General features: G+C 37.5%; 1 protein-coding gene across 7 annotated transcripts in view; it reads left to right on the top strand.

Moving 5' to 3' along the window:
* Plch1 (phospholipase C eta 1) overlaps window positions 1-13,158 on the top strand; it is a 277,140-nt gene that overhangs the window by 206,041 nt on the left and 57,941 nt on the right. For all 7 annotated transcript variants that reach the window (XM_087186404.1, XM_087186398.1, XM_087186397.1 and 4 more), the window contains 2 exons: window positions 3,528-3,648; window positions 6,792-6,963. In XM_087186404.1, coding sequence (XP_087042530.1) covers window positions 3,528-3,648; window positions 6,792-6,963 — 293 coding nt within the window. The remainder of the gene's footprint in view (window positions 1-3,527; window positions 3,649-6,791; window positions 6,964-13,158) is intronic.

The raw sequence follows: 13,158 nt of genomic DNA, 5'->3' as shown, positions 1-13,158 counted from the left end.
TGTAGACTTAGTTAGAGTTAATGATATAGTTGTGAGTGTGAATTCTAAAGTGCAGCAGGCTGGAAATTCAGGCAGAGTTTCTATGTTGCAGTGTTAAGGATAATTTCTCTAGTGAGAAACCTCCACATTTACTTTTAAGGCCCTCAACTTATTGGGTAAGGTCTACCCACACTATGGAGAATAATCTACTTTACTCAGAGTTTACTGATTTTAAATGTTAATCACATATCTTCATAGCAGCATCTAAAGTAGAGTTTGACCAAACAATTGAGCATCCTAAACTAGCCCAGTTGACATTTATTTATTTATTTTTTGGGTACTGGTGATCTTACTCTGGTCCTTGCACTTGCACAGCAGACAGCAAAACCACTGAGCTAAATCCCCGGCCCTCAGTTAACATTTAAACTTAACCATCACCAGGCTGGTGGTTCCGCTGCCTGCCTCGAAAGCACAAAGTCCGGAGCTTGATCCCTGGTACCAAAAAAACCCCCAAAACAACAAAAACAAAAAACTTAACCGTTACCATCATTTTATGGTTATAGTGAACAATTTAAATGTTTTATAAAGAAACAGAGTTATCATCTCCTGCAGAAATATATAAGCACACATACACGGAGGTCTCTACTAAAATAGAAAACAGGTTTGTTCCTGAACTGTGTGGTCCTAATTAAAGGCAAAGTTTCACCAAACATTCCATTAGCTATATCCAGCCTGTACAATTTTTAATATTTGTCCCACATTAGATTTTAAAAATTAGATGAATTGCCAAGATTTAAAAATTGGGAAAATTGGGCTAGGTGTGTAGCTTGATGGTAGAGCACTTGCTTAACATGCATGAGGGCTCTGGGCTCAATTCCGAGGACCAAAAAAAAAAAAAAAAAAAAATTGGGAGAATTTACAGAGATAAAATCTAGACTTTTTATTTTCCTTAGAAGATCTGGCAACTGAAGTTCTTATTCCAACTTAGCAGTGATTGAAAGTGAGAAGTTATTTCATTTAGATACACATTTCCTGTTGGGCTGCTGTATTTCATTTCTATTAATTACTAGGCTCCTATTGGTATTTAAATTTGTGATCTCCCTCCCACCCCTGCCATAAGAAAGGATTCTGAGGGCTGACAATGTTCTAATGGGGCATCCTAGCTTAGCCTTGATTGGAATTTAGATAAGCAAAGTAAAAGATGGCTTTCAGCTGCCCTTAAAAGAAAGAAGAAAGGGCATAGAAGTGGGATTATATGTGGAGAAATTTACCTAACTAAAATAATGCCCCTTTGGGTGTGGGTACAGGAGAAAATCAGATTGACTTGTCAGATAGGAGCCAGGATGTTAAGGCAACATTAGTTCCTTCAAACTTCAAAACAGCTGAAGTTGTTTTCTTGTTTGTATGAAGTCTAAAATAGGTGTGAATCCTTGAAGCAATTATTTAGGGGTCCAGCTTTTTAACTCATGGCAGTGCCATGTTTGGCATGTGACTTCTAAGTCACAGCAGGTAAGGAAAGGGATGTTTAACTAGGTAAGGCAGGTTTCCATTGACCAGACCTGGAAGTGGTGCAGATCATTTCTGCTCACTTTTCACCAGACACACCCTACCCTACTGCAAAGGAAAGCTGGGAAATGTAGTCTAGCTCTGTGGCTGGGTGAATAAGGAAACCAGCTTTGTGGATGCCTGGCCAGACTCTGGCACAAATTACAGGCCCAGGGGTTAAGGGGGGCAGAAGCTGCTGTAGAGTATTTATTAATAAGCCTGGCACATATTTACAAAGTACCTACTAGGATCTTATATTATATGTCAAGTAGGCTTTCGAGCAAAAGAGAAAGTGAAAGCCGTGTTTTAAGAAATTAATCTAGGGGTAGAATATAAAACAAGGGAGGGCAAACCTTAAGTCAGGGAGAGTGGTGTATAAGCTTGTCTTTCTGTGCTGGAAGCCAATGAGATTGGCTGGATACACAGCAGTAGCAGTAGTAACAGTGACAATAACAGTTACTGGGTGCCGTGCAGTGTCATAAGGAACTTTACAAATTTAGTCATCCCTCAAACTTATGATGTAAATACAATTTACATCATTATTATTTTTATTACAACATTATTATTTCTGTTTTATAGTTGGGGAAAGCAAGTTTCAAATGATTATATCATTTTCCACATTCACATGCATTTTAACAGGACCTGAGGCTTTGAACTTTGAAAGTTGATGTTATTTTATCAGTACTACAATGAATAAGATAGAAGTAAATCTAATAAAAATATAATGAGTTTAAGTGAACAATAATGAAAGGCACTATTAGTAATTTGAGAAGGACATTGTAACTTACTAAAAGTTCTTAGGTCTTGTGAAGAAGAAGTAAACTTAGATGTTTCTCTGTTAAGTATCACACTCTCAAGGCCAGGGATTTAGCTCAGTGGTTCCGCCGCCTGTCTCCAAAGTGAAAGGTCCCGAGTTTGAGCCTCGGTACCAAAAAAACAAAACAAAAAAGGATGACATCTTTTTTTTTTTTTTTTTTTGCTTAAATTCTTTTATTGGTACATTTTAGGTATACAATATATTTACATTTATCACTGGGTGCTTGTACCTGTACATGATATATCTTGGTTATTTTTTCCCCATTACCTGTGTGCCCTTCCCCTGCTCCACCCTTCCCTATTTACATAGACTTTGTTTCCATTTTTTTCTTTTCTCATAATTTTTCCTTTCCTTTCTTTCCTTTCTCCTTCCCCTCCCACTTCCCCCTACCCTTTTGGACCTTTTCTTCCTATTTCAAATTATCAGTTATTCATTTTAATCATTTTAGTCCTTATTTACATTTTAGTTTCTCACACTAGAGAAACTATTCGGTATTTACACATGTGTGTCCTATTTATTTCACTTAAGAGCATGGCCTCAATATGCATCCATTTAGCTATAAATGTCTCTGGTTTCTCATTCTTTATGGCTGAGTAGTACTCCATTTTATTAAAAAAACACATCTTCTTTATCCAGTTTTCAGTTAATGGGCACTTGGGCTGTTTCCAAGCCTTAGCTATTACGAACTGTGCCGCTATAAACATGGGTGCACATATATTGCTGTGGTATGATTCTTTTAATTCTTTTGGGAAGATCCCCAGCAGGGGAATAGCTGGGTCCAATGGGACCTCTAGCCCTAGTTCTTTGAGGTATCTCCATACTGATTTCCACGGTTGTTGCACCAGTCTGCACTCCCACCAACAATGGAGAAGTGTTCCTTTCTCCCCACACCCCTGCCAGCATTTGTTATTGGTTGATTTCTTGATAGCCGCCATTCTTTCTGGGGTGAGGTAGAGGGATGACATCTTTGTAAACTACAAACACTAAAAATATAAATCATTTATCTTTAATCCTTTATTTTGATAAATATATCAGAACATTCATTTTTCTGTCTGAAGTCTTTTCATGATTGTAATAATTACAATTTCAAATAATAAAATTAAAATATTTTTTGTCTGATAATTCCAGAAATATTAATAAATGCCAGAGACCTTGGGTTGCTGATATAAGGTTCTGTTTTTGGCAGTTGACTGTTGGGATGGCCCAGATGGAGAGCCAGTAGTTCACCATGGTTATACTCTCACTTCAAAAATTCTCTTCAGAGATGTTGTGGAGACCATCAACAAACATGCCTTCGTGAAGAATGAGTAAGTACAGCCTGTGGAGTGCTGCCTGGGATGAGATGGCTACAGAACCACACAATCTTCCTTGGACTTTCAATCTTTTTTTTTTTCTGCCTCTACAATGCCCTCTTGAAGATGTCCTTGCAGAGTGACCTCTCGATTTCTAATCCCAGGATGCAGAGTGCCCATAAATTCTGGAAACACCAGTTTCTTTGGATAATAAGTAGCATTTTGATACTACATTATAATACCATAAAGTAGTTTCTAGGTTTCCACCTAGATGTCTAATTTTTACGGAAGTGTCTGATATCCTTATGTTACTTGGCTCCTCCTTGGCATTTGATAATGCTGACTATTTCCTTCCCAAAACTTGCATTTTTAACTCCCATTAAACATTCTCTCCTCTGTTGCAGTCATTGCTTCTCTCCTTTTATGCCTGTGGTTCTATTCCATTTCCTCACTGTCATAAGAGTTACTATTTTCTAAGTTGCTGCCTGGTTTACTTTGGGAATATTTATCTAATTACATGCCTAGAACTTTCCTCCTAAATTCCAGATTGATATAGAAAACCCCTTAGCAAATATTCACCTGAGTTCCCATCTGTGTGGTGCTCTGTCAGAATTGCACTCTGCCAGACCTCCTCTTATCCCTTGTTCTATTTCCTTATAGTTTTGAGGCAGAAACTGGGAGCCATGCTAGATTCAGCCAGTTGCTCTTAATTCTACTTGCTAAGTTATCTTTGACTCCATTGCCTTCTCTTTATTTTTATTTCTCTTTTTTTTTCCATCCTCCACACTGGGGCCGTAGTTTTCTTTCTGAAATATATGCATGGTGTTGTCATTCTTATCCCAAAGTCCTTCAGAAGCTCCCTGAAGCACACAGGATATCTTCATGTCCTTCAAGGCCTGCCTGTGTCCTTCTCTTCTGTTGTCTTCCTTGCCATTGATCTGCAGAGACTTAGCATTCTGCCTTCAGCAAATGTTTTTCAGCTTCCTCAGTGATCCTGATGCTTTTACAACCCCCACTCTCACATATACTGTTATGTCTGCCTCCCCCTTATTCAGTCCACCATATTCTTGATTGTCCTACAAAATTATTTATCCATTGTCCCTGTGGCAAGTGTACTGACCCCCCAGTTGATTTAAATCTTCCTTCTCTGTTTTAGCACCCAGAACATATTTCTGTCATATCTTATAGCACCTTGTTAAATTGTAGTCACTTGCCTTCTTCTAAATCTGTAAGACTGTGAACTCATTGAAAATATGGAGCTACATTTTAGTCATTTCTTATTCATTCTTTGTTGCCTAGCAGCTACTTGCAATATACCAGATACACAAGAGAGGATTTTTGAATTAAAAAAACAAATTAAAATTACAGTTGCGTAAAATTAATATTTTAGAAGTTAGTAGTCTTTAAAAATTTTAATTTTTGATCTTATTAATTAACCATGAAATTAAAATGTTATTCTAATAAGAGATCTGCAGATTTAGTTTATGGTGTCTTCTACATAGAAGATTCTTGAGTACTAATTTCTGATCAGTCTTCACAAGCCTGATTTCTATCAGTCTTAGCCAAGTTGAAGGTATTTATTTCCAAGTATATAAAATATTATGTTGAGAAGGCCTGAAACCTATATTCTTGGCTGTTTACTTCAAGTTTGGAAAGCTCTAGAAGAAATTCACTTTAAATGAAAACAATATGCTTCTTCAGCACATTAAAAAGGTTGGCTTTTTCTTTCTCTTTTTAAAATTTTAGGTGCGTCTTTTCCCCAGGGATTCTCGACTCGGGCACTACTGACATTTTGGACTAGTTTTTTGTTGTTGTTAGTATTGTAGGGAGCTATCTCATACATTGTAGAATGGCTAGCAGCATCTTGGCTTCTACTCACTAAAATCCAATTGCACTCTCTGAATTGTGGCCACCAAAAATGTCTTTAGACATTGATAAATGCCCCTTAGTGGGAAGGTGTGCAAAGTCACCCCCTCCCTGTAAAGTGGAGAAGAACAACCTTACATTAAACATCACTAGACACTAATAGGCTTTTTATTTGCTATTAAAACCCCTGATGTGATTGCAGAATGACTCAGGGTTGCTAGTTTGTTGTTTTCTCTTTATAACACTCTAGGGTAAAAAATCATGTGATGACACAAATAACAAACAGATTGTAGTCAGATAACCAAACCAATTTTATCACAAGGATCCCTCTCTTAAAACCACCTCCAGGATCAGGTTTTACTAATGGGGACAGAATGTCATTTGAAGAGGTCATAGACTGTATTGTGGAGCCTGCACTTATCGTAGAAATGTAGAAAAAGATTTTTCTCCACATAAATATATTTAGGCAATTTAAATATAGTTTGTATACTCTGGAAAAAATAAATTGCCCAATATTCCTGAAGATGCATGATGGAAACCAGAAAACAAAATCTATAAATCTGCCTTGTGATAATTTCTAAGAAAAGAACAAAGTTGAGAGTAATAAAAGTACATCCTCGGGCCTAGTTCTCTTTCTCCCTTGACCACCGATGTTTCAGACTGTCTTTGGATTATCGCTTTAAGTGGGTCTCAGATTCTCTGTACAGAAACCTGCAAGCTGATATAGAATGAGTGGTTGGCAATTGTTTTTAGTAGAGACTGGTATATAATACTATAAATTGACCTTGATGCCTGACACAAGCTGCTATAAAACACCGAGTTCCATTATGTTTTTTTATCCTCAATAGTAATTTTCAAGCTGGGGACTAATTATATATTTTTTAGAGTAAATAATTGCATTTAATGATACTCAGTGGTTGCTTAGATGAATCTAGATTTTTGCATAAATAAAACAATTCCATTATGTGAGGTTGTTTTCCTTAGGCTTCTCATTTCTTTAAAATTTTTTCTTTTAAAAGGTATATAATGTGTTCACCATTTTTGCCTGATACAAATTATTAAATTAACTCATCCCACATAGATTGGTAATTTGTTCAGTCATTATGCCTAGCAAAGTATATTTTCTCAGGGAAATTTTTAAAAATACATCTGTATTCTTTCATACTTTAGAAGCATTTTAACCATCATCACTATTGATAGCCTGAAAGAACACAATGATTACAGAATCATTTAAAAAATCTCCGTAAGTCACCTATATCTGATGCCTTTGGAATGTGTTACTGTTTCCTCAGGTTCCCAGTTATATTGTCTATTGAGAATCACTGCAGTATCCAGCAGCAAAGGAAGATTGCTCAGTACCTGAAAGGAATATTCCGAGACAAACTGGACTTGTCATCTGTAGACACAGGAGATGGTAAACAGCTTCCAAGCCCTCAAAGTTTGAAAGGCAAGATCTTAGTTAAGGTAATCACCTTAAAGAACTCAATCAAGGGTATTAATAGTCTACTAATCCTTCTCTCCCTTACTGACTGTAAACTGGCCTAAAAGGACAATGGTAATTAGAATCAATGCTGGAAGGATCTTCTATATCTGTACATGCAACTATTTCAGATTTGTAGTCACTCCTTCAGAGGAAGATTATTGATGACTGACCACATGTCCTGGGATTTGATTTTATGAAGTCATAATGTGAATACAGTAAGCTAAATGTGTAATATTTGGGGCTGTAAGAGTTCACATTAGAGGGAAATGTATGTATAGGAGTGTGAGGTGCAGGAGAGAAGATTCCTTGAATTCATATCTGAAAGCATTTCATTCAGATTCTCTTTTCCCATTTCAAGCTCCAATAACTTTGTCAAAAGAAAAACAAAATCTTCATGGTTGACCAGTCTTGGTTATGCAAGTGAGAAACACTTGCTTCAAAGAGGAATGCAGTCAGAAACATGATGCCCTGGAGGATGCATGTGTGTACAAAGTGGTGGGTGAAGAGAATGACATTTCATAAACAGTTTTTTTAGGGGGGAGTAAACTTACTACAATGAGTATTATCCATGCAAAGAATAGTCAGACTGTTCTTGCATTTTCAATTTGCTAACTTTGTCATTTTACTTAATTCCAATGAATTTTGTGTTTGTACTAAAAGCACCTTGGATGATTGCAATTTTTTGAGATTGAAAAACTAAAGGAGAGAGCAGTAGACTGTTTATGTTAAAAGTGGGTGATATTTTCTCAAAAGGGGTGTATACAACATATCAAATATTTACATAGGAGAAAGAAAGAAATTAGTTACACAGCAAGACTTTAACTGGGGCTTTAAGGGAAGGTAGCACATAGAAATGATTGAATTATTCATCTTTACAATTGGTCAAAACTTATTTTTTTAATCAAATAAGTGAAAATTATAGATTCAAAATCTGTTAAAGATGTGTTAGCATATATTTGCATATGAAAACCTTTTTTTTTTATATTGGAGATTGAACTCGGATCCTTGTGCTTACGGGGCAGGCGGCAGAACTACTGAGCTAAATCCCCAGCCCTAAAAGCCATTTTTAATAAAAGCTCCATATAATGTAAGAAATAACACGAAGGCCAATTTGCCCAAGTCTTGCAAAAGCCAACTCCTGTGTTAAAAACTGATTTCTGGGTTAAGAAATGAAACATCACCTTTGTAGTATTGTAAATGTTTCTGTATTTCCTAACTGTTCTGTAGCCAGCATTCAGTAACTAAAACACAGAATAAGGCCATTTGATTGAAATCTTTCCTTGTGGAGAGTGGAACTTAGATGGCTATTTTATGTGAATTAATTCAGTCCATCCTGTACAACTGAACTTTGGAGGACTTGGCACAGCATGTCCCAAGGCTTATGGGCACCAGGAGAATCAGAGGCAGAAGGTCTGAGGCATTTATTGAATCAGTATGAATGCCAGCATTTCAAGGGTGTCTGAGATCCGCTTGTTAGTAGTAACATTTTTTAAGGAGGTTGTCTGGATCTGTGGACCAACAGATTCTCAAGTAGAACAAAACCAAAGGAGCTGCTTTTCCCAGGTTCCTTTGGCATCAGAGGGATCAATGGCTTCTTGACACTTTGGAGATTAACAAGTTTTTTTTTTATTATTATAATGATTACACACACTTTCCAACAATGTGTATAGATACATTTACACACACACACACACACGCACACACAATCTCCTGAAAAATAAAAGGGTGCTTTTGAACAAAAGTAACAACCAACATAGCAAGTTTTTATAGACTGTTATTGCTGAAAAACACTGTAGCTCTGTGGTCCAAGGTCCTTACTTTTGAACATGTCAGTCAGAGAGATTTTTACATTCTCCTCAGGCTACCCAGCCTAAAGGCTTGAAGCAAAAGGTGGCCATTGTCACAGTCTCTGGTAGTTTCTATTCCATGGATGATTTAATCTAATTGTAAAGTATAACTCCTGCATAAAATAATGTCAATTAGAACAAAACCTCCAGAAGACCTGAGTCATATGTCATTTACATCTACTCTGGACCATAGTTAAGTTCATTAAGTCACACAAGACTCTACTACCTAAGTTTATTCTTTAATTTTCTGTAGGAGTAACACTATTGATAAGGGACATTAAAAACACAGTCTTTTTTGCATTATTTTTCTTCCAATTTACCTTGGTAAAGTAGCTATTGGGAACCAGAAATATAGAAAAGCAGGCCAAAAATATGACCCTCATGATGCAGGCTCTTTGAGGTAGAGTTTAAAAGGACCGAAGAGGGCATATTGTGAATACTCTGAGAAGGCAGCCTTTTCTTTTTATTGCCTCACCCTGTGCCACCTTTGAAGAAAGAAGCATTGAAGTTTGGTCCTGTTGCTTGGCCTGCTCAACACCACCTGCTCCCCATGGCCACATTTTCCTTTCCTTGCTGTACTATTTGAAGATGATATTCCCTTATTTGATGTTGTTATTTCTCATATTTGTTAGTTTTATTCTACAGATCATTTAAAAAATTTATTTTAATACTATTTCAAAAAAGAGCTATTGTTATTGCATTTTAGATGTCTTATGTACAGGCACATCCTGGCATCTGCCATTGTGCCCAAGACAAAGTCGACTTTGAGTAAAAGATTGGTGGTAAATAAATAAAAGATGTTAATATCTTCTATATTATTTTGAGTACATTTGGCAACTGTGTAACTGACTACCTTATTTCTGGTGTTATCATATTATTATAGTTAATCTGTGAGTGCTCCCTGAAATAAAGAAAAATAAACTCTCTTTATAGGAACTTTCTATATCATTAATACCTAAAATAATAATGTAGAAATAAAAGCCTTAATTCTGAGCTGCTCTGTTACCAGTGATACTCAAATTAGATCCCATCTTTTGATTTTATAAATGCCCTCTGTAAATTGAAGAAAATCTCCAAATCCTCCAAATTTGATTATTATTGATATTATTTTTATTACATAAATTATTTTTTCAGAGCATTTTCTTTATTAATAAATGTTTGCAGTGCATAATGTTTACACTCCTTGTGTGGAGTTGGTGAAGGTACATAACTCGTCTTAGTTCCATTTTCATCCCCTGTCCCTGCTTCCGCTTACCTCCATCTCTTGATCCCTTTTCCTTTGAGAAAGATCTGTCTCCCTACTTCCTCCTATTTATGTTTCATTTTGCTCTTTCTTTATACTTTGGGTTTCTCATATAAGAGAAACCATGTGATGTTTTCATTACATAAATTATTTAATCAGCTTTGAAACTATCACTGTGCTAAGGACCCAAGGTCAAGAGCTTATATATTGAGGAAGGTTTAGGAAAACTAGGATAGAGATTTCGCTCAGGACCTGACTAAGCAGATAGTTCTGTTTTGGGAAGTAGTAAGGGGCAGAATCAGAATGCTGAAGGAGACTAACAGTAGTGTGGAGGGCAGGTGAATTAGAAGTCATCAGAGCTGGGGCTGGGGATTTAGCTCAGTGGTTCCACCGCCTGCCCCGCAAGTGCAAGAATCCTAGTTCCATCCCCGGTACCAAAAAAAAAAAAAAAGTCATCACAGCTTGAGTTTAGAGATCAGCCTGGATAGTAGACTGGGGTGATGTTTAGAAATATTATGTTTGGCTGTCAAGCATGTGAATGTCCTATGTTTAGAGAATCTCCCATCTCATATTTTTTAGGGAATCTACTTGAGGATATTCACAATGCTAGACATTTGCTTTTGCACCTTTCTTGAAGCAGATGTGGACACAAATAGTTGTGCTTACCCCAGACATCGAAGCAGAAACTCGTGAAGGGGCTCCAAGGTGAACCCATCCCAGTAAAGGGTGGTGGAAGTAGTCATAGAACATTTAGGGCACAAGGCCAGCATTTCTGAATATAGTTCCTTGATGTCCATTATGTGGAGGATGGAGATGGAAACATGAGCTCTGTGTAGAGTTGTTTTGAAACTGTCTCTTCACCTGATTAGTTCTGTCCCATGGTTTTGGTTCATAATTTCATTAGGGATCTATGGCCATAGTGAATTACCCCCAAATTTAGCACTGTAAAACAACAATTTTCCTACAGTTCCTATAGGCAGGAAGATGTGTGTGGCTTGGCTGGACCTTCTGCTGAGTGACAGAGATGTCAGCCAGGACCACAGTTACTTCAAAGCCCAGTTGGGACAGGCTCTGCTTCCAGGAGCATGCAGCAGTTGTTACTGGGAGAGGCCTCTCTCAGTTCCTTACTGTGTGGGTTTCTACATAGCACACCTCACAATGAGGGGGTGGGGAAAGAATATGAATCCCACCACTTCTTCTGTATTCTCTGTTAGAAGTGAGTTAATAGGTCCAGTCTACATTCAAATGAGGGGTGTTTAGAAGGCATGAATACCAAGCAGTGGAAGACATGGGCTGCTGTTTTAGAAGATGCCTCCCGCAGTAGCCATGGATACTTAGCCTTGGAGCCTGTCTCTGCCCACCATTACCCTCTAGAAGATCCTGGGAGCACTCAGTATTATATTAATATCCCTTACTGCTTGCAAGGAAGGAGCCTATTGGTGCAGATAGCTACCCTAGAGACCCGTATCAGGGTACAGGGCCTTGTTTTCTGCTGCTCTTTCTGATTTACTTTTTCAGAATATAAATTAGGAAATGTAGAAGAGAAAATAACTATTACCCAAAATATTCCTACCCAGAGATAATTACTCCTGACAATTGATTATATTTCTTTCCAAACTTTTCCTTTGTGTTTATACATATTTCTTTGTGTTATATAAACACAAAGGAAAATATGCAAGATTGTATTTTGTATGTACACTTGGTCCCCCATATTGGAAGATTCGACCAACCACAGATCAATAATAATTTTTAAAAATTCTGTGTCTCTACTAAATATGTACAGACTTTTTTCCTTATTATTTCCCAAACAATATGATATAACAACTGTTTACAGAGCATTTACATGCTATTAAATTCTACACATAATCTAGAGATGATTTAAAGTAAATAGGCAGAATGTATATGTGATGCACAAGTACCACACAATTTTATATAGTGGTATGGTGGACTGGGGGATCTTCAGAGTGTGGATGGTCCTGGAACTTATCTTCCAAGGACATTGAGAGATAGATGTAATTGTATAACTTGAACATTGTACCAAATCTTATTATAAGAAATTTCCTTGCCAAAGGTCCCCATGTCTAAATGGTATTGGTCAGCGTTAAGAGTGGCCTGGTCCTGGGGACTGTGCCAAGCTGCTTAGGAGACTCGGTGTGTTTCTATGGAATAGGGGCTTGCTAAGTGAAGAGGGAGCACAGCATGCAAGTGTTAAAGGCACATTTAACCTGCTGAGGAAAACCAGCTGCTCTTGGGGGCCTTAACCTGATGAAGATTGGATCAGTCCTTTGGGCTACTATGACAAGATGTCTTAGACTGGGTAATTTGCAAACAAAACAAATGTATTGCTGGTTCCACCACTCCCAGCCCAGAAGAAGGGGCTTCTGGGCCGCCATTCCACTGCTCCCAGGCCAGAGAAGATGAGCCATGCAGGCACCAACAGCACCCTCCCCCCCTCCAATGAAATGAGAAGACACATAAACAAGTCTCAAAACTAGATTTCCAGATCACCTACAGCAATCCCAAAGGGAAAGGAGATGGAACACTCTGATACTCAACCACCTGGACTCCCTGAACTGCCCACAAAAAAGGATCTGGAAAAAATGAAATCAGAAATAATTTCTCAGATAACAGCAGACATTGTGCCCATAGTGCAAGACATGATTAATAAATCTAGAGAGGAAACAGCAATAAAAAGGAGCTGAGGATCGTGATAGAATCCCAACATGGGAAGCAAATGGAATCCATAAAACAGATACAAACAGATTTCCAGAAGATTACAAAATCCATTGAAAGTCTACACAGCAGAATAAGCCAATGTGAGGACAGAATTTCAGATATAGAAGATAAGATTGCAATTAGTGACCAAGAAAAGAAAAATTGCTTCAAAATTGTAAGGGACCATGAGAAATCAATCCAGCAGCTGCTAAACGATGCAAAGAAGAATAACGTAAGACTGATCGGAGTCAACAAAGAAACAGGAGAGACTGCAGATGACATAAAAAACTGTACACAGAAGTTATGGCAGAAATTTTCCCAAGCAGGGGAAAAGAACTTGACATACAGAGAAGGGAGTCATATAGGACTCC

The sequence above is a fragment of the Heterocephalus glaber genome, unplaced genomic scaffold, assembly GCF_053883595.1.
Source record: "Heterocephalus glaber isolate CG9 unplaced genomic scaffold, H.glaber_assembly_v1.0 deba00001504, whole genome shotgun sequence".
Lineage (NCBI taxonomy): Eukaryota > Metazoa > Chordata > Mammalia > Rodentia > Bathyergidae > Heterocephalus > Heterocephalus glaber.
This window is presented reverse-complemented; position numbering and strand designations above follow the sequence as displayed.